Source organism: Ascaphus truei, chromosome 16 (genome assembly GCF_040206685.1).
Source record: "Ascaphus truei isolate aAscTru1 chromosome 16, aAscTru1.hap1, whole genome shotgun sequence".
Taxonomy (NCBI): Eukaryota; Metazoa; Chordata; class Amphibia; order Anura; family Ascaphidae; genus Ascaphus; species Ascaphus truei.
The window spans coordinates 43,962,172-43,988,142 of NC_134498.1; the positions used below are offsets into that span (position 1 = coordinate 43,962,172).

Sequence of the window (25,971 nt, forward strand, 5' to 3'; positions counted from 1 at the left end):
ATTTATTGCGCGGTGTAGATATTGCAGCACAAACCAGACCGCTGCTAATCTGCCATGATGTTGGAAAGTGCAGGATGCTGTTTTGAAGCTTCATTTTGGAGATGGCGGCAAACGTCAAACAAAACATTAACCTGAAATAGTTGCAGGAAATGCTGAGTCAAAAGTGCATGTGATCCTGTAGGTTCAGGAGTACATTGTCCCACACAAAGGACTTGTGTGATACCTATTAATGTATCATTTATACATGGGATCCTTGTTGTGACCAAGCTTCTAATTGGAAGGGCCTATGAGACATGGCATTCTAAGCTCTTTCAGGGCAATGATCTCCTTGCTGTTTGCTATCAATTTCATTATTTTTTTGTGTATGTTTTAAACTCATGTTATACTGCACTGCCAAATATGTTCCCCTTATAAAAAGTAATGCTGTTAAGGAATGGCAGCGACACCGTTGTACTTTAAATATTAAAGGAGCAATGAATACAATATCCTACATGTTTCAAAAAATAAAATAAATCTGTTCTGGTGTATGTATGTCTTTATATGTACATAGCACTTCACAGCGCATACATGTGATAATTACTGCACATACATGTGATAATTACTGCATTTTTTGTTGTTTTAAATTCAACTCAATGCCATTTTTATGAGTTTAATATACTGAGCATCCTGTGATTTCTATAGCAGGCTTTAGCCCACCTCACCAGCAGCGAAAGATCTTTGTAACACTTTCCTGTTTGTGATAATTTGCTGCGAATATTCCCATGCGTTTGAGCTGCAAACTGTAACAATAGATAATATTACCGTAGTAATAAGAATACAATGTAGCTGCTGAATTACAGACTGAAGGATTGATTGAAACGGAAAGGCAGCCATTTAATGAACCCTGGGAAGCAGGATCTTTGCTGATCAATCACACGAGAATAAATCAGCATTTTAGGTAGATATCAATAAAAGGTAACCAAAGGCTTTTTTTTTTTTGGTGCCGCTTGGATTGCCTCTAACTCGTGTTTACGCAATAACCTAACGTTAAGTTGGCGTTATTAAAACTTTGCACAGCGCTTCCAAAATAATGATTCTACAACCCTACTGAAAACAAAGCGGTAAATTATTAGTTTTTAAAAGGCGGTTACCCTCATTGTTATGGAAGTTTTTTTTTACTCTTTAAAAAAGGAGCAATGTAAACAATATCATGCTTGTGTTTTTGTAAAATAATTCAGTTATGTGCGATCAGATACTACTGGTTTTAATTTTAAAATGCAACTCTATGCCATTTATAATGAGTTCATATACTGGGCATCCTTTGATTTCTGTATCAGGTTTTAGCCCACCTCCCCAGCAGTGCAAGATCTTTGCAACACTTTCCTGTTTGTGATTATTTGTTGCCAATATTCCCAGCAGTTTGAGCAGCAAACATAATCTATTGTTACAGTCACTGTAATAAGAATAGATTGTAGCTGGAGTCCCAAACTGAAGTATTGATATGAAACTGAAAGGCAACGGTTTGGTTTACTGAACTCTGGGAAGCAGGAATTTGACGATTGATAACAGGAGAACGAATCTATTGGCATCTTGGGTAATTCGTTTTCAATAAAAAAAAATTTTTTTATCAAAGGCTGCCTTTATTAAAACAAAACAATTTTTTTTAAGCTGCTTGGATTGCCTTAAAACAAATGATTCCTCAAAAACACCGTTCTGCAACGCTTCTTGCTCATGTGTATTCCAGTAGTTTAGTGACATGACTGTTTATAAACAAATTACTTCCAAAGTTCTGAGTCATCTCCGGTTATTGAATATAGCTGGAATCAATGTAGATCAGGGATGGCCAACTCCAGTACTCAAGGGTCATCAGGATATCCCTGCTTCAGCTCAGCAGGCTCAATCAATCCCACCTGTGCTGAAGCAGTGATATCCTGAAATCCTGACCTGTTGGTGGCCCTTGAGGACTGGCGTTGGCTGCCCCTGAGCTAGATGAAAAGGAAGGTCGGCATACCGCGATACATTTAACAATATATTTCACCTCACCGTTTCAGTCAAACATTAGCAAGGTGAAATATATTGTATTAAAATCGATATCATGCTGTGCTGTTCCTTGTATTCACTTACTTTCACTATGGAATTTCCCCCACTATATCATGCTTAGGAGCGCAGAGCTATCCTGTTACCGAGACCTTATTCATTCAAGTCTCAGAGCCGATCAGTCACTAGCACGACGAACTCTGTCCGTCTGGTAGCGCTGGATCGCCACTTGCGCACTGTGACATTATTCATGCATCTCTTTATTGCTTTTAGACACCAATTAGCCGGTGATGCAGTTTAACAAACACCAATGCTTCTGTATGCCACATGGCTCATTCTACACTGCAAAAGACCCAAAAAACAGAACATTGGTTTGGTTCAGAGGATTAGAATACATGTAGATGTTTATTTCTTCATGAATTGTGTAATAAAAGGATGGAGAGGGAGAATGATACCTTTAATTGCACCAACAAGTAGTTGATATGCTACAAGCTTTCCAACCTCTCAGGGTAGAGGTAGGGCCCGATGAAGGACTCAGAGAGGTTGGAAAGCTTTAAACATCATCTACTTGTTGGTGCAATAAAAGTTATCATACCACCAATCGCTCTCCCTCTGTTACTACATGGTCCTACCAGCACGGCTCCCCACCCTTCTTTGCTCGAGTTGTGCAACGAATGCATAGAACAGCTTGCAAGCTGAAAGGACTGTAGCAAAAACAGCAAAGCAATTTCAAATATGCTTGGGATAGCTGGTAGAACTTTTAAAAGTAGATTATGGATAATGTTAACCAGAGTACAGAAATGGTGTAAGGTTTTGTAGTAAGCTGGGGACAACCATGTTTGAAGTCACTTAGATTAGTTTCACAAAGTATATTATAAAATGCTAAGACAACAAGAATATCCAAGGCACAGAAAAAGGTCACAAGAATTTAGCAACACAAAACGGTTTAATATTTAATAAATGACACAAAATACCTAGATAACAGACTCACTCTTCTTTGAAGGGACATATATTTACATTATTTACCAACTTAGAAAGACCTTGTACCCAGGTCAGACTTGTTTTATGAAACATTAAAAAGGTTTAATTTCTGCCTTAAAAGGATGCTGTGCCATCACACACCTTTCAAAATCACATTACGTTCTGATCCATTCAACAGGTACTTTTTTTCTTAAATCTATGATTGGAGTGAAAATGCTCCAAAAAGGTTGGATTTTTTCCACTCCACATTCTCTTAGACAATGGTCATATGAAAAGTATATTACATTTCTGAATGCTGCTGTACTCTTAGAGGGGCAATGCCCTGCATCATTTAACTCCTTCAGCGCAATGATTTGCAGTTGTTTAGCATAGAAGAGTTTAACAATTGCAGCGCTAAACAGCCTTTGGCACAAGGGTGGGCAACTCCAGTCCTCAAGGGCCACCAACAGGTCAGGTTTTCAGGATATCCCTGCTTCAGCACAGGTAGCTCAATCAGTTGGTCAGTTGTTGACTAACCAACTCCAGTCCTCAAGGGCAACAGATCAGGGTTTACGGATATCCCTGCTTCAGCACAGGTGGCTGCCTTCGATTGAGCCACCTGCGCTGAGGCAGGGATATCCTGAAAACCTGTGCTTTTGGTGGCCCTTGAGCACTGGAGCACTGGAGCTGCCCACCCCTGCTTTAACATGGTGGTGCAAATGATAATTTGCTACCACTTACACATTTATTTCCCATTTTGCAGCCAAGCTCTGTTTAGTGCTATAATTTTAAAATTGATTACCTCTGTTACTTTAGAAGATAGCCGTGTGCTATTTAATTCATCACACTTTTTTTTGCCACGAACAAGCGTTTGGTGCACTGGTCACAAATAAAACAATTAAAATGAAGAGCTAAGAAAATATTGTTGCAAGCGGAAACTTTTGCCTTCGTAAAACAATCTATGTTATCAAGACTAAAATATAATTTCTCACTGTAATGTTATTTCACTAGATTCCTTAAGTCGCTGAATTTACTTTGGCACCTGTGTGTAAACGATATAAAAAACAGATACAACATTTTCCTACTCCACAGCACTAAACAAAAGTAGTCTTGGTACATTTCAGCGAGAGAGAAAAAAAATACTTTGGGTATTAATTTAAAAATCAAACAACTGCCCCCCCAAACTAAAAGTTAAATAGCACTAAACTTATAGGTGACAAAAAGCTGAGATTCATGCAAGTTTCAGGAAGGTGCTGGGCCACTATTTCTAATGCAGAACTGCTGTATACTACTACAGAACATTGCAATATATTCCAAAGGTGTATTCTGCAAATTACAGTCTGATTTCAAAAGGAGGATTCAGAATCGGGATGAACAGCCACATCTTGAACCATTAGGGGAAAATTCTATATCATGGGGCAGCCAACTACAGTCCTCAAGGGCTACCAACAGGTCAGGTTTTCAGGATATCCCAGATTCAGCACAACAATTTGCAGATGTTTAGCATAGAAGGGTTTAACGATTGCAGAGCCAAACAGTCTTTGGCACAGGGGTGGGCAACTCCAGTCCTCAAGGGCCACCAACAGGACAAGTTTTTAGGATATCCCTGCTTCATTGCAGGTGGCTCAGCCGCCTGTGCTGAAGCAGGGATATTCTGAAAACCTGCCCTCTTAGAAGCCCTTCAGGACTGGAGTTGACTGCCCCTGTTCTACATACACTGAAGCGTGTCCGTTTGCAGCCAAAAATCACTATACATTTCAATGGGGATTTTTGTCCGAAAACCACATTCACTTCAGCGTGTATAGAATCTCACCTTTAAAAATCGCCATTTCCAGATGACATTCAAACTGCAATGTTTCCGATAAACAATATGCTGCAGCAGCAGTATGCCATTGTGGCTTTTAAACAGTGCCCATTAAGAAATTCTAGAGAGGCACAAAACAGAGCACTCCAACTTTACATCTTCATTCCTTCTTATGCAATCTACAGATTTGATTTACAAAAAAGAAAAAAAAAAAGAAGCCATAATGTTGCCAACCTTTACATGGCTACAATTAAACAGACTTCCCGCAGGACACATATTGAAGGTCAGCAAAGATGACCTTGGTTACGGCGGCAACCAGATGGCAGTCGCAGCTAATCACTGCGCAGGGCCTTAAACCACCAACATATGGGAATTCCCAAACAAGGCCTTTTCATTTTTGACATGGCCACGGGCATAATTTAGTAAACCAAAATAAAGCTAACCCCACAGCTTCGAATAATATGGGTGATATATATGCATTTGATGTGGCAAGTATAATGAACTATAATTCATGGGTAGATTGCTACTGCACAACAAAGACCATTTACACCATGCATTTTGCAGATTTGAAAAGTTAAAATGCGCACGTCTAAGCACCCTCATAGGGAAAAACTGCGCAGCAAGTTGTAGCACTGCGAAACACACTGGATTGTCAGTTAAAATGAGCTCTTGGGTAGGGTTTCTTATAGATTTTTTAAATTCATTAAATAAAACAAAAAAGGCAACATTGGTAACCCTGTACATGGCTGCATTGGATTCTGACAAAATGGATTCAAAAGCTAGATATAGTGCTGAACACTTGGGGAACTTGAGCAAAGGTGTGACTTCAGCTAATACATGGACTGAAACCAGCCTCCCCGATTTCTCATAGGTGAAATATGAACTCATTTTTATAACAGCCTAATGCAATCACTTCTCTCTCCCTCCCCGCCCAACAAATATGAAGAAAGTCCCAAAAAACAAAAACAATATCTGCCGGTAGCACAAATTAAAATTCTGGGAAATTTCTTCTTAAGTGTTTGATAAAAGGCACAAAATACCTAGTACCCATGGATACAATTTAGTCTCTAGAATGCAGTGTATATATATATATATATATATATATATATATATATATATATATATATATATACATAAATACACACACTATTCCAAAAACGCAAGGGCTCATTAAAGAAATGCTAGTCGGTGGTAACACACAGATGAGGTTACATTAAGCGAGGTTTCCAAAACTTGTTGACTATTAAAAAAAAATAACAAAAAAAAAAAAAAAAAAAAAAAGGCTCACAAGCTGTGACTAATTTCTCCAGGCCCGGCATGGCTACTAGAACTTTATACTAAATCACTGCCCTTTCACACGATTTGAGATGCTAGAGCAGCTTTTTGTACCAGTCTCTAATCTCCCCGAGTTGCTTTCAATGTGAGCAACCTGTGCTAAAATGTATACAAATTCCATAATAATATATTTGGAATTGTGGAAGAAGAGAGTATCCAGAAGCCATGTGTTTTGCTGAACATGCACCTAGATCATGTAGTGTTTAGCCGAATAGCAATAAAAGAGGCATGATGTTCCTTCTCTGCACCTCCATTCCATCCTAGTGCTCAGGAAAGACTTGAAAATTAGTTACACAGTTTTAGACGTCATAAAAAGATAGTTTACGCAGTAAGACTAGTAGTTTTAGACGTCATAACAAGATAGTTTACGCAGTAAGACTAGTACGATCAAACGCTCGATACATCCTCACCAAGAGACATTTTGAGCACTATGCCTCCTGTTAGGGTCCGAGTGACCTGCTGCACAACCCAGATGAGCACCCAGCCCTGGTCAGCCCACATCAGGTATCAGTCCCAATCCTCCCCTCTTCTCTACATTAGCAGGTCGCAGCCCGCACACACACAGGGGAGAACGGTGTTACCCGGCATTCACTGGAAGGACACAGCAGGTGTTTGAGGCCAGGTGATGAGGAGGTGGGAAACTGCATTAGCGGCCGAGCATTGGACGATGGGGACCACAGTGGGATGGGAAACAGGCCTTGGACTTCCCACGTACAACACTGCCTCCCTGTTTTGGTTGTGATCGAAGCACCCAATGTCCAGGCTAAAATGTCTTTAGGACATTTTAGAGACACCTATTTTGCACCAGTCTGTTCACATCTAGTTGGCTACATTGTAAATAGGTTGGCATGCAGCTTCAAGGAGTAGAGGTGGTTACTTATGCAGATTCAGCATAAGTGCGTGAGGCATGAAAATGTGCCATACCCACATTGAATTATCTTCAGCCTCTACAGCCAACAGAACTCTGGGAATAATACGTTCTTATAGGTGTTGCGCACATCATCCTAAATAACATGCAGAGGTCAACAGCATTCTTATTCAATGTAAATTGTACTCTTTAAAATGGGCATTTTAATTGCGGAAATAACCTGTTCTTCGTTACACGCGGCTTTCATTCAGTTAGCGTTGATGTAAAAAAGTTAATTAATGGATCAACACGCTAGTATTTATTATCCACTAGCAACTGAGTGATGCCAGGTGCTCAGAGAGGAAGACGGGCATCTCTTTATGCAACGTAATTGTACTGGTTTGGGTTTTCTTTGTCTCTTTCCATGTAGTCCCGATCTATTAAGGATTCTATTCTCTTCTTCAAATCTGCAGGCTGCAAAAACAAAAATCGTATTAAATAATTTTGCAGACTTAAAAATAATAATAATAATAAAGTTAGGTTTTCAGGATATTCCTGCTTCAGCACGTGTGGCTCAGTCAACGACTTAGCCACTGATTGAACCACCTGTGCTGAAGCAGGGAAATCCTGACCTGTTGGTGGCCCATGAGGACTGGAGTTGTCTATTTATACCAGCGGTGGCCAAGTACTTTCAAAAGAGGAATTTGTAGACCAGGGGAGGCCAACTTCAGTCCTCAAGGGCCACCAACAGCAGCTCAGGTTTTAAGGATATCCATGCTTCAGCACAGGTGGCTCCATCAGTGGTTCAGTCATTCTGACTGAGCCACCTGTGCTGAAGCAGGGATATCAACAATACCTGGCCTGTTGGTGGCCCTTGAGGACTGGAGTTGGTCACCCCTGTTGAAGACAAACTCGGCATGTACAGTTTGACTCCTTTGATGAAACGGATTACAGCCTAACATGCGTTTCATCACACACGGAGCATGAAAAGCTTTATACAAGTACAACCAAGCTTTTTTTTTAATGATGTATCTTGAACTGGAGACCGGAATACAACCAAACCTTTCCGTTCTGTAAAGCGGATTGCTTAACTTTGCATGCTCACACACGTAAAAGGAAGAAACATGCAGCCAGGCCACGGGTGCCTTTTATTTGCGACTAGTTTTCCACGAATAACTGAAAACTCCACGACTAAAATGCTTGCCATTTATGTATAACATGACCAGGTAGCAAAAATGTTGTAGGACATCGTGACAGACGAACACTCGTTAATTATACATATAGATACCTTCACTGGGAATTTAAGTTGGTTGTACACCTCTGACACCAGGAGATTGTGGCTAAGTGCCTTCCTCATCTTCATAATTCGAACGATTGCGGCATCGATTTGGTACTGTCGGTCTTGAAAAACTCTCTCTGTAGTGCTTGCTTGTTCCTCCACCTTAATAAAAGCAACATTAAGTGTAAGAAGGTAACAAAAGTCACTGTTCTGACTTTTTCAGATTGTCTTGAAGAGATTGCAATGTAGTTGACTTCTATTAATTATTAACCCCATAATCACTGAAAGATTATGTCATAGCCTTCGCACGGGCATTCGCACGCAGAGATACCGGCACCCCCTACGGAGTTAAGTATCTCGGGGAGCAGGGGGTCCCCAGAGCTGAAATTAACGCAGTTCAGCTACGGAGACCCCTTACTATAAATATATATATATATTAAAAAAAAAGGAAGGAAGGCTGCTTTAATCTTTGCAGAGGTTTTGAATCTTGGAGAATCATTATGGCACAATATTGCAGCATGCAATGGAGTCAAGATGCCAAGAATATTCCCTGGCCAATTATTGCATAACTGCTCACGAGTGATGTTAAAGCTGCAGTTCAAGCAATATCCTGCATGTGTGTTCTTTTTAATAAATCAGTTCGGTAGTAAGAAAAAATACTTTTAGCATTTTCTGTTTAAAAAAAAAAAAAAAAAAAACAACAACAACTCTGAAAGACCAATTTTCTTGTATTCTATTTTAACAAGCATGTTTGTTCCTATAGCAACCATTTACATTCCCCAGATCTAAAGATGTCGCCAAACTTCGCCGATAAATAGACGGAGAACGAATTGACCGGCAGCTATGCAGTTCTTTAGGTAAGTAGAGATTGACCACATGAAACTATTGAAGAAAAAGAAAAAAAAAAACGGGGGCTTGAACTGCAGCTTTAAGGAGTTTAGAAAAGTGTAAAAAAAACAAAAAACAAATCTAAATACCGTTTCCTTCATCTGAATCTGATTAATCCTTATCCTGAACAGCTGATGCCGGAAATCATCATTGAAAGTGAATTTATCGCCATCGTCTATGTCTTTACTCCTGGGATTCTTGGCGAGAACTCGGGCCCTGCCGCAAGCCAAGGACTGAAGCGTTCGTCTTAATTCGCCATCCTCTGCCAAAGGCAAAAAAAAAAAAATCAAATCAAAATAGTTAGCTCTATTTACAAGTGAAGAACTAACAAAAACACCCCACACAAACAAGACACGTGAAAGATGTCATGCGCACCTACCTATTCCAGTAGCTTGTCTAATCTCTTCAAAACTGAACTCCTCCCCCTCGTTAAACATCAGCAGCACAAGCGTTTGGAAGAGTGAAACTTGTAGTTCTTTCCTACCCTGGAGAAAACAAAGTAAGTTACATCAGGAGGTGAGCATTACAAACTGGAGCAGCGCTACACTCTCTTGGGCTGCGTTGATAGTGCATGCTCGCGCCCGACCGCGTGATGTCACGCACGCGTGAAACATGCACCAAGCTGGAGGCTATTGTGAGGTGACCGGGAGGCGTGGCAGACGCGTCACACAGCTGGTTCGCCCTCATTGGCTGAACCGATCACGTGACGCAGCCGTCGCGCAGGAAAAACAATTTGAATTGCATTTTCAAAATTTGCGCACATGATCGCTCTGCACGCTCGCACTATGGGCGGCCTCATTAAGGCACACACATTTGTGTTCGCGGCGCGCGATGTTGTGCGCCTGCACTATAAGCGCAGCCATAGACCAGTGCTGCAGATTGCAGTCAATGGTTTTTTAGTATCCGATTGAAGCAGAGGGGGTCTCTGGAGCTCAACTGTGTTAATTTCAGCATCGGGGACCCCCTGCTTCCCGAGATACTTACCTCTGAAGGGGGGGGGGGGGGCACCCATCTGCAGGTAGCAGCTCAGTTGCTGGCCAATAGGAAGCCGTGATGTTATCCCTTGCGACTTCCTATTGGCCTGCTTGACATGGGCTATTTAAACATGGTTACCAGCACCACCTATGGAGGCGTTTCTGGAAGCAGGGGGTCCCCATAGCCGAAATTAACAGTTGAGCACCAGAGAACCCCTGCTTTACTCCTAGAACTAAAAAAAGAGGAAATGAGGAAAGGAAAGGCCGCGAGATTTGGGCTCAAGGAGTGTAACAGCTATACCGGAGGAGCACATCGGAGGGGAAAGAAAGACATGTCTGTTCATATGTCCGTCTGATTGCCTGTGTGGTGGCAAACACCCACACTGCTGAATTTACTCTGCTACCCTGTAATTAGCTTGCATCTGTTGCGCAAATATACCTTTTTTATCAGTACTTCATATGTGGCTTCCCCCCCCCCCCCCCCCCCCTCTTGTTATTCACAGGACTATACTCCATTGCGATCTATTTACACAACAATGACTCCATTAACCTATTTGTACCTTAATTTCCTATTTTTTCTTCCTATGTCTATATTGTTTTGTGATAGATATATATCTATGTATTTATCTATCTATGTGCACTCATTTGCAGGCCATTTCCCAGAATCCCTTGCTGCAGTGGGAGTACTGTATGCTAGGTGATAATGGCAAAAAGCAGAGTTGCAGATCGAGAGAGATCGAGAGACAATTTTTATTTTTTTTAATCTTTACAAAAATCACCAAATTGTGCCAAATTTCAGAGGGGAAACAGCAATTGTCTCTTTTTTCGTAAAAATAAAAATCCAGTAAGAAACCCACCCATGCTTTAAAAATTGTGAAATGTTCACACAAAAATGTACACATCTCTACGCCTTAAGACTAATGACTATTTTGGGCACAGCCAATATTGAACCCTAATGCAAGGGATGAAAGAGAAGAGCAGGGAACTGGAATCATGCAAACATTAAATTTAGGCCAAACGCAGGAAAAATTGTAGTTCAAAAGTGAAACTTCCACATAAGTCCAAATGCCTCCCCTCAATACTACTACTGTACCAGGGGTAAACAACTCCAGTCCTCAAGAGCTACCAACAGGTCAGGTTTTCAGGATATCCCTGCTTCAGCACAGGTGGCTCAGTCGTCAACTGTGCTAAAGCAGGGGTTGTCCTGAAACCTGACCTGTTGGTATCTCTTAAGAACTGGAATTGGCTTCTCCTGTGTTATACCAAGGCCTGCACATCTGTAGTATACGGCTGTGAAATATACGCCTTATCCAATGTTGTCTGAGAAATTGCATGGGTAACGGTTTAAACTTGCCTCGTTAAATTCCGCTTTCAAGACACACTGTCCTAGTGTTGATTGCCACTGAAGTTTTCGACCACTGTGCTTCCCTAGATAAAAGGTCTTAAAAATCTCCTGTAGTTTCACCATCTAGAATACACAAATAAAAAGCATGTAAGTGAATGCAGGTACATCCCCAATTAAACACCCTACAACAAGGGTGGGCAACGCCAGTCCTCAAGGGCCATCAACAGGTCAGGTTTTCCGGATATCCCTACAATCGAAGACTGAGCCACCTGTGCTGAAGCAAGGATATTCTGACCTGTTGGTGGCCCTAGAGGACTGGAGTTGCCAGCCCCTGCCCTACATCCCAATTTCTTACTTATTTGTATAATGTATGAGTAAGCAGGGGGTCTCTAGAGCAAACAGCATTCATTTCAGCTCCGGGGACCCCCTGCCTCGCGGGATACAAGGTGCAGCCGATCCAGTGGAAACAAAATGGAGGTTTAAACCTCCCACATGACAATAGAAAGTCGGGGCATCATTTGTTGTGGTTTCCCATTTATCCGCATTATGCGAGAGATTGAGGGCGCTCCAGAGACGCATCACTCACCCCCCCTCCCCCCATGCAGAAAAGGGGGGCATTTAACTTGGAGCATTCCTTTAAAAATGTATTTAGCCAAACTCTGCTCATTTAACACTCTTACCTCTGCAGGTAGATGCACTTCCATAGGCACGTACGTCGGCCAGTATCCCATAGTGAGAATATTTACTGTCAGCTCGATGTTGCCGGGGACATTCTGATTTTGCATATACTGAAAGAAACACTTATTTACTTTTATGTTCTCATAGTAATATCAGACCTATAATCAGTTACACAAAGGAATTAGAGACCATTTTACTAATGATGGCATCACAAGAAACAGCACAGGGGGCTTTACCCGAGGCCCTTCAACCACTGGCCGCCCCAGCGGCTCACTCTCCTCCGTGCAGTGTGGAGGTGTGGCTGCTATGAGTTGTACATTCTTCCCGCTCCCTCAGCTGCCTAATGACCATGCTAATCACTAGCTCGGTGTAAAGAGAAGCATGGGACAGTGTTCAGCAGCATTAAGAAGCCGACTGGAGGGGACGAGGTGAAGCTCCTACCCACGGCTGCAATGGCCCATCTGCCCGCGCAGCGCATGTATATCTGAGGGCCTTGGGCTTTGTCCTCGGTGACAGCGACGCAGTGGGCGGCCCACACAAGGTACAGCCCTCTATGGGGCCGGCCCCAGCAGCTGCCTGCGCGCCCCGGCACAATACGCAACCGCCTTTGCCAAAAGACAAGAATTTTGTCTTTTGGCGCGGCGGCCGAGCATTGGCCACGTCATGGCGGCTTTTCAGCCAATGAGGGGGAACCAGCCGTGTGACATGGCTGCGCCCCCGCCACGCCTCCTTGTCGAGAGTTGCCAGCAGTCCACCTGGTCGCGCTGATTGCCGGGAACGAGCGCAGCCAGGCACCGCCCGCACTGGGACCTTAGCCGAAAGGCTCCTACGGTAGCAACCTACAGAGCAAAACACTAAGGAGGAACCAAGCTTCATCAAAATGTACAACTTCGATAAAGACATAGCCCTGAAATCCCACACAATAAAGGTCACTACCAAGGGGCTCTGCCTAGTGTTAGGGGGGGTCACATGGGATTATAATAAAAAACAAAAAATAAATACATGCATCTTTTTTATTTACTATTGGTAAAATCCATTAACAAGGCTTCTAAAATACGAATTAGTTATATACCTGTTTAAAGTGAACCATGATGTCCTTTGACAGTTCCATGTCTTTAAACATCCCCTCGAGTTTGCTGGTAAAGGCAGCTCCACATTCTGGAAAACAAAGTGTATTCTCATGCTAGGTGAACATTTACACCGATAGATTCAAAGATTACAAGCAATGTGCTAAAGGAAAAAAATAAACATACATAGCATAACTTAACCACTTCCCTGTCAGCAAGGTCTGTAGCACATTGACGCAATGCTTGGCAGGTGACTTTAGCAATGTGTCAGTGACTATTTCAACTCTCATAAGTTTTAACATTTCTATATAATGGTCAAACAACGGGAAAATAAAAGCTGAAGTTTACACATACCATGCTTAAGCTTGGAAAGCATGGACTTTTCAGCATCTACGGAAGCACTTTTCCCAACCAGCAGCCGCTTCGCCAAATCTTTTTTGTAGAAGGCTTCAAAAACATCCTTTCCTGTAAGAGGCATCGAAATATTGTTGAAGAGCATTTATCTTTTAGAATGATGTACCGTTTGTAAATGTGCATGTTATGCATTTACTGAGGCCAATAGTTTACACGCCTCTGATATGTAATACAATAGAACAGGGGTGTGCACACATTTTCGTCTGCGCCCCCCTGTCTGCTCTCTATGCCCCCCTACCTGTTCTCTGGCGTCATGACCTCATGTGACATTGCGTTGCCATGACGATGCGTCACCAGAAGCCACCGGAGACAAGGTAAGGGAGATGGAGGCCTTGTGCACACTCCCAGCATTTAATTTAAATGTTTTGGGTAAGAGCACGGGGCCTCTAAGCACCGTGCCTCCCCTCCCCCCCAAGAAAATCTCACGCCCCCCAGCAAGAGAGTACATTAGTGACCTTTGCATTCTGTTTATTACAGCCTGATGGAGCAAGCTAGTGTCAAAAACGTGGTTATGGTTGAAGCCTACGAACTTCATAGCATTACTGTAGGTACACATGGAAGGTTTAATAACATTACTATTACATGGTAATGTATGGGTAAATGTAAGGCACAGCTCATAGGTGTACAGAAATTAATACGTCAAACTTAAAGCAAAAAGCTAAACTTATAATATACTATGTTTTCATCCTTAATAATATTTTCCTCTTCCACATTTAAGCGTCACTGCATAGAATATCACATACCGTAAATAAACCTAAATATTATCATAATTTTATCCAACATTTTTTCAAGCTCTTCATCCGTTGCTTCTTTGTTTCCAGTCCGAAGTTTTGAATCAACATACTTTGCTAAAAAGGAAAAACATACATAATCAATAAACATTAAGAAATCTCTCAACGGTCTCAAAACTGTTACATTTATGATCATCTCCTAGTTATGATTTAGGTCATTGGTTATTCAATTCAAAATAAATACTTATTTTAATTTGTTTACAAGACTTGTTTTGTGTTTACATGTTTAAGGGTTCATGTCAGGCATTGAGAAACTGGGAACGGGTTTGCACAGTAACAAAACATCATGCATTCATTTAAAGCTGCAGTTCAGTCCTTTTTTTTTTTTTACATTTATTTTTTTTACTTCAATAGTTTCATGTGTGCAATCTCTAATTACCTAAAGAACTGTATAGCTGCAGCTCAATTCGTTCTCCATGTATTGATCGGCGAAATTTGGTGACATAATTAGTGAAGGGATCTGTTTTTCTTCTGCTTCTGTCTCTCAGTGGAAGCTCATGAATATTAATGAGCACTCCTGCACTGACATGTGCTAGAGGGAGGGCAGGGCTGACAAAGGGGTGTGCAAGGGCTTGTGACAGGACATGAAGGGGCAGTGCCTTAGCAAATGGCTGTTAAAATAGAATACAAGAAAATTGGTCTTTCAAAGTTGTTTTTTTAAAAACAGAAAATGCTAAAAGTATTTTTTCTTACTACAGAACTGATTTATTAAAACAAACACACATGCAGGATATTGTCTGAACTGCAGCTTTAAGAAATAAGTACATATATCAAAAATAAGAAGTGTGAGATAAAGTACCAATTAGTTCTGCTGGTTTATTTGGCCTTTTGTTAATGAAGGTTTCAAATGCTTCTTTCATGGCATTGACAAATTTCTCATTCTTCAGAAAGCAGACATCAATAACATGGTCCACTTTGTCCTTAAAGTCCAGCAGCTCTTGGACCATAGTCTTATCTTTCTCTGGATTTATCACTATAGTGCTGCCAAAAGCCTGGAACACACAGAAGATGGAACAGTCAACAATTAGCCAGTACTAAGTAAAGGAAAACACTCTGCTCGATGCAGGAGATGCAACGCATACTAAAACCGATACACTTCGCGGCGTGAAAGAATGTGACCCTTAAAAAGCAGCATTTACCATACAAATAAAGGTCTTTCTTTCCTCGTGGCAGAGACTTTTTCTGCATTGTTTAGCAATCCCAGTTTTTTTTGTTTTTTTTTACATTCAGTAGTGGAAATCGAGAGATATCCGTCACAGAAAATGCGTCTTCCTAACTAGAGGTACCCGCTATAGAGCAATGGAATTCGAGATTGTGGGAGGTTATGAAAATGGAACAATCGTATATAACCAGAGATACAATGTTAAAATTCTAAATCCTTCGGCTACCATGGGTAAATATGCAGATAATAGCATCCTATGAGAGAAAATAGAAAGGGAAAATAACTACCAAAATCAGGATACGAATGATAATTTTGATTAATAATTTAGGGTTTGACTCGTGTATGTTTTTGATCTTTTAGTGTCTAATGCTATTGTTAGTTTATTGTATTTTATATATTTCATTTGATATCTTAGTATAAAATCTAAACTGTCTGTTGACTTATGTATTTGTCAATTGTTATAACATTGAAAATAAAGAATTTACACAAAAAACAACAAAAAAAGAGCTCTTTCCTGGGAGGTTAAAATGGCCAGTGCCATTACCAGTCATGAAGACAAATGCTGCCAAGATAACAGCCGATCCAAGGGAAACAGACGAAAACTCAGCAAAAAAAAAAAAGACAAAACAAAAACACACAACGTGAAAATTTAACCAATTGGTGCTGTGACAATATTTCTTTAAACTTAGACAGTTAAAAATGGACAATAGCTGCATCATATTCAATTTATAGAAAGAAAAAAATAGTGCTAGAGGATCAGGGTCCCTCAATCAGGACAGATTAGGTAAAGCATTTGGTTATGTAAACACTAGAAGTCAAAACAATGTAAAGATGTATAATTGTCCGAATTTCTTTTAAGATGCGAATCATCCATATCATTACCCATTAGACATATCGCTACTGTGAGTTCAATTGGTTTGGGGGGATGGGGGGGAATGTACCTTTAAATGCAACCTCTGAAAATGAGACTCGGAAGCAATACCTTAATATATTCAATCCAGTGTTGCAGCAGAACTTGCACCCCGCCTCGGACACGACTGAATAACTGATACAGCAAAGAAAGGTCCTGAATTCGGTTCTCATCGAGAAGGTGATTTAAACCTTTTTTGCCAGACAAAAAACAAAAACCATTAGACATTAATTTCTGTCCATTGGTTATAGACAAACATGAAAACATTGCTTCAGTATAACACTGCACACACTATAGGGAGTTGAAGTCTGCATCGGTCCATCACGAGGGCACACGTCCACTGTGTGGGAGAGGGGAACGCAGGTAAGATGGCGGCTGCTGCCTAACCTTTTCAGGAGGCAGAAATGGCAGTCACCGCTCTGCTTTCCGAAGTGCCATTTCGGAAAGCAGAGCAGTGACTGCAGCAGCCGTGGTCTTTCACCTTTGTCCCAGGCGGGAAAAAAGTGGCGTTTCCGTGCAATATTTTTGTGAAAGCAAAAAATATAAAAAGGAAATACCTTTCTGCAGAATGGCTGTTAAATGTTCACCCAGAAGTTGCTTTTCTACAGTGGCAATTAATGGCTTCCTAAACAGCAAACGCAAATGGTTATTATTTGATATTTATGCAACAACGTACTTTATTGCCATTTGGTTTTTACAAATTGCATCAAGCAGAAACATTGGACTCTTCCCTCCATCTCGACAACGATTCACAATTACCAAGCATTGTTTTCCTAGCTTCAACAAATGGGAATTTTAGTATTAAAAATAACACAGAAACCACTTACTGGGTACTCTGATCTAAATATGTAATGACTCGATCCGCTTCTTCTTCCAAGCGTTTGTTGACATGGTGAAGGTATTGTGGAACCTGTACAGTGCAAAAACAAACAATTATTGCTAATTGTACACTAGACGGTTAGAGATAGTAACTTAATTTCCGCGCAGCATATCAACATCTACAAAAGCCTAATTATTGCTAATAAAAGATTCAAATACATAGAGGGACAATCTTCCCCAAGAAAGGCTAGGTCAGGAGTGGCCAACTCCAGTCCACAAAGGCCACCAACAGGTCAGGTTAAACATATCCCTTCTTCAGCATAGGTGGCTCAATCAACGACTGATTGACAGTCAACGACAGCCACCTATGCTGAAGCAGGGATATCCTGTTGGTGGCTCTTCTGGAGTGGTCAAGTCCTCGTCTAGACTATTGGCTTCACCTACAACCCTCTATCCCCGCCAGTCAGGCAGAATTCTGGGAAAGGTTAAGTGGCTGCAGCTGGGGGGTAACCGATATTGCCTTCTCTCCTTGGTTTGATTGTCTCTGTTTTAAAAGTAGCTACAAACAAAGGCCCATAATAGCTCAATCCCATTTTCCTAAATAACTTATGTTTAGGTGTGGGCCTTTTGAGGGCTTGTGCTGCCAACCACTGAGCTAGACAGACACTTCCTTGCTTTACTGAAGGAAACCTAGGTCAACAGCAACATCGTTAAAACTCCCCAAAAAACGTATAGCTTTCAGGAAACAAGGATTGCCCAATAAGATCAGGAGTCGGTTTTACATAACAGCTTGGGATGACCATGGCCAATACAGTCTCCAAACCAAATAAGCGCTGTAAACACTACTCTGATCAGTCCTGCCTTTACACTTCCACAGTTGACAGAATTTGGGGGCTTACCACACCGGTTCCAGTCATGTCTCAGAAGAAAGTGACCTACTTATTCAAACTGGCATCTAAAGATCAGATGGTTCAAGCTTTGAAATAAGATGCAATTTGCATGTGTGGCTTGCAAAGACTAGCAGAATTGCAGCTTCACATGCACATTTGACTCCAAACACACCTCTCGTTGCTGCATGAGCCTCTGGCCTTCCGCTGCATACAGATGGTTCGTTTCTTCTAAGAATTTGTGTTCAAAGCAGTCTTGGTAAATCTAGATCCCAAAACAAATAAAAAAAATAAATATAGTGTGCAAAAGCCAATCAAACCTGATCTTAAAACAATAGCCAAGTACTTTTTCCATCCGCATTATATATGCAGCACTTACTTGCAAATCAGAGAGCATACTAAGGAGGCTTCGTAACAAACTCCTATCAATGGCTTCTCCATTTCGTTCGCGTTCAATGAGCAGAAGAATGCCATGAATTGTCTTGTTCTGAACTTTCTGATCACTGATTATGTGGGTTCTAAATAGCTCTAGACCCATATCCCTAAAATAATACAAATAAGATATTAAGTGCCAAGGGTATAGTTTACATGTAACACACGTGATCCTTTAGCAACACAGATTTTGCAATCTTTAATGTAGCGGATGGCTAACCCCATTGTATTTTATCTCAGGGCAGCACAATCTTTCCAAACACTGACAGCTCCATAACCCTGTACTCTGATGTTCGAAGATAAAAGATAGAACTAAACACTTTTTTTTCTCCATGTAATGAAGGTTTGGCTTTTATATAAAAAATAGGACGCTGTGACAACTATCACACGTCAACCACCATGTTTACCTCCCTTAGGATGCAGTGTGACACACACACACACACACACACACTTTTCCCTCCCTATATGCATACTTATTTCAGATAAGAGAATGGCACTTACCAAATAGATGGCAGCATTGAATTTTGAAGAACATAGGTTCTATCCAGAAATAAAAAGATACTCCTTATCATGATCTGGGAAGAGAACAGACTAAATGTTTGTTGGACGTCGAGAGACCTTTCCTAGTATCTAGTTCTGTGTATCTGTATAATCAGGGAGATAAGCCCCACAGAAACTTCCATTATTACTGCATGGCCCAGAACTTCCCATTGAGGTTAAACACTGTAGCCCCCAAACTATTGCTTTTGTGATAGAGAATTAAACTGAATTAGCCCCCATATTCTCTTTCTACATTGAGAATAATGAACTCAAGAGAAGGGAGGTCTGCGAACAGAATTACTCATAGGCACGTCATTGCTTTCATACGAGAGTAATGGGATATACACTAAAGACCCTCTGCTGAATTGGCAAATTAGGTTTACTGCTGACTTGGTAAGTCCACTGTACACAGTATCAGAAAGCTTCAACCCCACACTCGGGGCATAGAGCCTACGGCATTATGTTCTAGTGCAGGTGTGGCAAAAGTCCAGTCCTCAAGGGCCACCAACAGGTCAGGTGAAGGATATCCCTGCTTCAGCACAGGTGGCTCAGTCGAAGCCACCTGTTCAGAAGCAGGGATATCCTTAAAACCGGACATGTTGGTGGCCCTTGAGGACTGGAGTTGGCCACCCCTGTTCTAGTGTATTTCGCCAGCAAGCTATGAAATCTGGACTTCAAGGCACCCTTGCTTGGGAGTGTGTGTATACGGCTTCCCGGCACCCAAGGGCGTACACATCCTCCTATTACCTGAAGCTTAAGGAGCCTTTAAAAGACGACAACACAGTAGTACCGAATAGTTATTTATTTACCATTTGTCTGCAGTGATCTTGCCAGCATTTATCTATTTTCTTAAGAAAAAGAACGCTATCCAATGAATCTGTGATTGATGCATTAAGGAAGTGTGACCAAAGAATTTAGCAACACAGACTCCTCAACTTTAATTACAGGTGCGTCTTTCAACTGGAAACCATACACAGAATTCACACACTGCACGGTAAAGCTCAGGATATACACGTGATCTGTTAAAAAACACGTTTCTATTTGTTGAATAAAGAAGAATTGCAAACCCTCACAGCAACACTGGGGTACCCACACAGCTTAGTTTGTGTGGTTTATAGCGGTTTCCAGGGATTCTCTTTAGAAGTATACATTACCTTAAACGATCTTCAGAACTTACTTGTATTTTTGTAACACTATATTCTTTTAAGTTAACATTATGTCCTTAAAAGGGAGGCCCAGAGCACAGGCTGCATTTGGAAAGGTGTCCAGCTCCAGTACAAACCTGCTTATTATCCCCCACAAGCAGTGACGTACTCAGAAAGTACTCTTCCGTATATGGCAGCAAAGGGTTTCCAACAGGTCATTCCTCCCTATTACAGGTATATAAACCTCACTGTGCAATCTCACACATTGTGTTCTAATACAGATGGTACTGTAAAGCAGGGGAGCGCAATCTTTTTTTCCTGTGCCCCCCTCTACACCCCCCCCCCTCTCATCTCGGCTCCGGCGTCTGGACGTCATGGCAACGTGACGTCACATGACGCAGCGTTGCCATTGCGACGCATCTCCAGAAGCAGTCTGAGCTAAGCGCAGTTTACAGAGGCCTTCACCGCTTCCCCGGCACTTCATTTAAGTGCCTTCGGGAAGCGCAAGGGGCTTCTGTAAACCCTGCGCCCCCAAACAAACACACGCCCCCCCGACAGGGCGCCCCCCAGTTTGCGCACCCCTGCTGCAAAGGATATTCTCTGAACTGGTGTATCTGTGCTTTGATGTGGTCTTCACAAATCTGTCTCAACTGTTTGTAGAGGTTCGCAGATATCTTGTAAGAGCAAAGGTTTTCCACAGCCTAAAAAAAACATGTAAACAAGAACAAGGAAGAATTACTTTATTTGTAAACTCCCGTTTAATCTGATCATTTGGGATACATTTTTGTCTGTGTAATATGCAGGTTGACAATAGTTATTAAATAAACACCATCAGGTACATCTGCAGATTTCCACATATACATATATATATACATACATACATACATATATATATTGACAGGTCTTAAAGTTTTTGCTGCTGGGATAGGCCGCAATAATTTAGAGCAGAAGTGGCCAACTCCAGTCCTCAAGAGCCACCAACAGATCAGGTTTTAAGGATGTTCCTGCTTCAGCACAGGTGTCTCAATCAGTGGCTCAGTCAAGGATATCGTTAAAACCTGACCTGTTGGTGGCCCTTGAGGACAGGAGTTGGCCACCACTGATCCAAAGAGCCAAGTGTGACTGCTGACAAGTCAAACTTTTCATAACTATATTAAACAAGATTACAAAATACAAGTTACTAACCTGGTACAATTCTTCTAAGTTGTATTTTATTGAAGTGCTATTTTGGATGGCTTCCACTGCTCCTTTCAGTTTTTGCCACGTCTCATCGGTGTAATTTTCAGGCAATTTAGGTTTATCTGCAAACACACACTGCATTAAGAATACGCACTTGGGAAAGGAATTGGTACATCGAGTAAAATTATCACTTGTGAGCACATTCACGTCCGACTGGTCTGCAACCCTGCTTTTCCCCATTATCTCTTAGCATACAGCGCTTCCACTGCAGCCAGGGATTCTGGGAAAAAAAGACATGCAAATGAGCACAGTGCGTCATTTCACTTCATGTTCATTTTAACATGGTCCCCTATAGGATTATGCCTGCCGCATTACATAGTTTTTCAGCACAGCCTGGGTTAAAGAAGTGCGGAGACAGTAACCCTACTCACAGACCGCTATTTCGACATCTCACTATATATATATATATATATATATATATATATATATATATATATTTTTTTTTTGAAGTAAAACCATATATAAAAACACTGTCCATACAGCAATGCCCTTGGTAAGAAATTACCAACGTCATTCAAGACAGTTCACATTTGTTTATAAAAACGTGCAACCCACATATAAGTGCATCAGTACCATTTTGCATAACCGTATAAGAAAAACAATGTGTGGGTCACAATACATGTTTAGCAGAAGGATTACAAATCATTATCCTACCATCCAACAATGCAGCATTTACTCCAAACGTGCCAGCTCTAAAGTTATATGAACTTTTTAGGAATTTGGTTATAAATATACAAAGGTGCCTGCGTCCGATCTGACGCTGAATGTAGTAATTCAGTCTAACCACTGCAGGGATCAATATATCTGATACATACATATATTACCTGTGACTACACACGGGGGGTATAGAAACTGTTTTACTGTGGTGAGCTTTATTAGAATGTCTCCAACGTCTTTAAAAGCAGCAGTTCACATTGATCTTTATTTTGGTACATTAAGATCTATTCTTGCCTTTTCCAAGACTATATATATTTTTAATCTGATCCTTCATGAGATAAGCATCTGAAGTATAAAGTGTCCGGTAGGTTAAAATGAAGTTATCCAGAGCTCAGTGCAGTGTAAACGTTACAATGGTAACCTCAGAAACTAAAAGATGTTTCATGTTTTCAAACAAATACATGAAAAAGTTTGAAATCAGCATTAAGTTTAATAAACACTGTGCAAACATCCTTAATTTTGGATCTATTGCAGTGGTTTCCAACATTTTTTCATTAAGGAACCCTATGTGAAATTCTCAGGAACTTCAACCCTCCCTAATAGCGTGCCTGAGATCAGATGTATTGTAAGTTCTTCTGTATTTGGTACAATTTTCAAATGACCTGAAAATTGCAGGGAACCTTTTAGGGATGCCCAAGGGAAACTCAAGGGTTCCAAGGAGCCCCTATTGAAAAACACTTGTGTATTGTAAAATAGGCGATTGTCTGTTCAACACCATTTCTTTTTTACTTTTTAAAATTACACACCCCACAAGAGGGATGGCAAAGCAGCAGTAACACCTACCATTTATTTAGTTTATTTATACATTTGCAGGCCTTGTGGTCCAATTTGCAAAGCACCAACATATGCCACAGCGAGGTGTAGTGGGGTACATAGTGACAATAATTACATAGACTGACATGCAAGCAAGGACAGACAAGCACAAACATAAGATAATGAGAACCCTGCTTCTGAGAGCATACATGTACACAACATTGTCCATCTGCCTAGAGCAACAATTCTGTTGCTTTAGGTAGATTTTCAAATCTGGATTCTGTACAGTGATACATTTTGATTCATTATCATAAGCCTACTGATTATTGTAAACAAACCTCTCAGACTTTTTTGTTCAGGTGCCTCACAGATTTTACTACTATAGACAAAATAGATTTGATCTTTGCATTTGTCTGGTTGCTTGTATCCTGCCTCCAATGTTTAGACCCTCAAGTAGAATTTGTGCAAAGAGGAAACACCTGTTTCATTAGCTGGGTCTCCATCAGTCTCTCACTGCAACAGTCATTCTTAAAATAGAAATGGATATGTACAGGAAATTAGATAAAAGTCAGTATTGGAGTCCACACTGGAAATGTGGCATGCAAAGCATAACATAGTACTGTATTTCAAGCAAGGTCTCAATGATTTGTAATGTAGTATGACTCCTTTTTTATTTCATATAATCTAACACCCCACTCTGTCCCAGCTAATTTGTTACACCTAGCCACTTTTATTGGTTTAATCCATACATTTGAGATTATCTGGAATTATATGGCTCAAATAAAATGTTTTATAGCCATTTTATGTAACATTACAATTACTAGCAGATAGAAAACATGGTTTTAAATACCATCAATGTGCTCCATATCACATCATGTGCAGACAATGTAGTGCTCCTCTTGCCTATATTTGTAAATGAAGTTGCACAATGACACAGGACCGGTGATCGTAAGAGAAAGTTTAACAAACCGCAGAAACCTTATAGTTAAGCCACAGAAAACAGGCATCATGACTCCGAAACTACACTTTTCCCAAAAATACAAGTCACCACTGCAGTAAAGAGATGAATATGTGATATATTTGAACCAGGAATCTTTCGATCGAAAGGGGCGACAAGAAATTGTTCTACCGCTAAAGAGTATGATTTCAGTGGAATGAAAATAAAGCAGAAACACTCATTAGTAACGCTACAAGTTTCAGCTCCTTAACCCTCACTCTCAGAGGAGCCAGCAACACGTTGCAAAGCAGAAGGGTTAGCAGGTCAGGGGTCGCACAAACCCCCCAAATCAGTAGCTTGCCCTTCAAACCCAGTTGCCAACATTTTAAACCATCGTTAGGCCATGCGGGCATGAAGGCGGGCAGCTGGCCTTCTTTACCTTTAAAGTTCTTGATGACTAACTTCTTGGCTGACCCAGGCTTGCTATTGGCAAAGCTGGGCACAGCGGAGGCTTTGTTGAGCCCGTTGGCGTGATGACCGGCGGCCACAGGGGAGACGAGCGTGTTTTTACTCCTCAGCTGCTGGGGGGTTGAGGAAGACGTGGGGGACTCCTCGGCCATTTTCACATCGAGCCCTACAAAGTCCAAGGTGTCCTCGAACCTCAGCTTCTTCTGGATATGATTGGAGGACGAGTTTTTGGGGGACGAGAGGGGATCAAAGTCGTCCTTCTCGCCGTTGTTCAGCTTTCTCTTCTTGGAGGCGTTGTTGGTCTCTGGCCTGACCTCCTGAGCTGGGGGGCTAGGGGGTGATACACCTGCGGAAAACATGAACACACCACAGTCAGCCTTTGCAGCCTATGTTTATCTGAGCAGAGACAGAGGAGGGGTCTCCTAGCTCTCCTTTCTGGCTCTGCAGACCCCTTTGCCAGCTCCCTCCCTCCCACTCGCTCTCTGATCTCTCTGGCCTGCTCGGTGGAAGGCCCCGGTACGGCTTCAGCACTTGTGACCCCACCACTTGTTTATTGTCAATACAAAAAAAAAAAGGAGAAAGATGGCCTCACTTCCTCTCTCAGGGCATCACGGGAAGGGAGGCCCGGGTGGGGAGAGAGAGGGAAGGGATGCCCGGGTGGGGAGAGAGAGGGAAGGGAGAGAGGGAAGGGAGGCCCGAGGGGGAAACCGGTCCGGTCCCCCCACTCCTTTTTCTCCCAGGGCAGCTTCCCCTACTCCCGGTGAATAATAACAACTGGGAAGACAACGCGGCCTCTAAAAACCGACCGGAAGTGCTGGCGGCGAGGTCTTTCATAATGCCCGACCGTGCGGGCCTCATCCGTGCCTTCCGTCAGCCCGAAGCTGCGTTCTGATTGGTCCCGGCAGACTAGGGAGGAGAGGGGGGGGAGGAGGCGGGAAAAAGGGCCGCGCGCGCGGCGCCCGTCTCGTTTTTAAACGTCAGAGCCTTGGAGAAGGCGCTGATTGGTTTACCTGAGCTGACATGTCTTCCGCGTGCCGCCGTCTCGCGCTGGAGAGCTAGCGCGCGCACCTCCCACCCTTGTGGCGCGTGCAGATTTTTTTCCCCCCCTCTCTTCAACGATCTTTATTAAACACGCCTGTCTGTGCTGGAAGGCACGTCTCCCCCCCATCCCCGTCCCCCCTAGCTGCTGTGTGTGCGCCTGTGCCAGCTGCTTTGCGCCGGTGACGTCACCGCAGATAACAATGGGAACTAGGAGGGTGCTGGGAAATAACATGCCTGCACATTAACATGCACCTCGCTCATCTAATTAACCAGCCTGGCTGCTAGTTATGCACTCACTGCATACCATGTGTGCATCTTTGCAACAATGCAATATACAAAAAGGAGAACATATTAATAACGTTATTGCTAATACATAAGCAAGTAATTATATATCATTATAATGTATATGCAAAGTGTGTATGTAAAACAATTATTATACAGATACTGTATATACATTTCCTATGAAAATTACATGCATAGTATCTATGAAATGCAAATAATGTGTGCAGCCTCCTTTCCCTAT

At 41.8% G+C, this 25,971-nt stretch overlaps 1 protein-coding gene across 2 annotated transcripts; it reads right to left on the minus strand.

The window, feature by feature from the left end:
* Window positions 1-2,943: 2,943 nt before the first annotated feature.
* Window positions 2,944-25,569, minus strand: CUL4B (cullin 4B). 2 transcript variants are annotated; one of them, XM_075573398.1, is made up of 21 exons: window positions 25,418-25,569; window positions 24,379-24,753; window positions 21,479-21,594; window positions 20,890-20,994; window positions 19,958-20,026; window positions 19,110-19,183; window positions 18,556-18,718; window positions 18,352-18,441; window positions 17,298-17,380; window positions 17,028-17,095; window positions 16,543-16,661; window positions 15,198-15,390; window positions 14,351-14,455; window positions 13,548-13,658; window positions 13,199-13,284; window positions 12,129-12,236; window positions 11,458-11,571; window positions 9,509-9,614; window positions 9,219-9,391; window positions 8,251-8,403; window positions 2,944-7,436 (listed from the first exon to the last, which is right to left on the minus strand). In XM_075573398.1, the coding sequence occupies exons 2-21, from the start codon at window positions 24,557-24,559 to the stop codon at window positions 7,341-7,343; spliced, it is 2,313 nt and encodes a 770-aa protein (XP_075429513.1). In that variant the 5' UTR covers window positions 24,560-24,753; window positions 25,418-25,569; the 3' UTR covers window positions 2,944-7,340. The 2 variants fall into 2 exon arrangements, with proteins under 2 accessions (XP_075429513.1, XP_075429511.1); XM_075573396.1 differs by lacking the exon at window positions 25,418-25,569 and adding an exon at window positions 25,214-25,359.
* Between the last annotated feature and the right edge of the window lie 402 nt (window positions 25,570-25,971).

What these genes read in the sequence shown, in the direction of transcription:
- CUL4B (XM_075573396.1), bottom strand. Translation starts at nt 25,265, where the DNA reads ATGAGGCCCGCACGGTCGGGCATTATGAAAGACCTCGCCGCCAGCACT. An exon ending in ACTTAGAAGAATTGTACCAG is followed by an intron (nt 20,995 to 21,478) that starts GTTAGTAACTTG and finishes TGTTTTTTTTAG; the next exon opens with GCTGTGGAAAACCTTTGCTC. An exon ending in GGCTCATGCAGCAACGAGAG is followed by an intron (nt 17,381 to 18,351) that starts GTGTGTTTGGAG and finishes TGCACTGTACAG; the next exon opens with GTTCCACAATACCTTCACCA.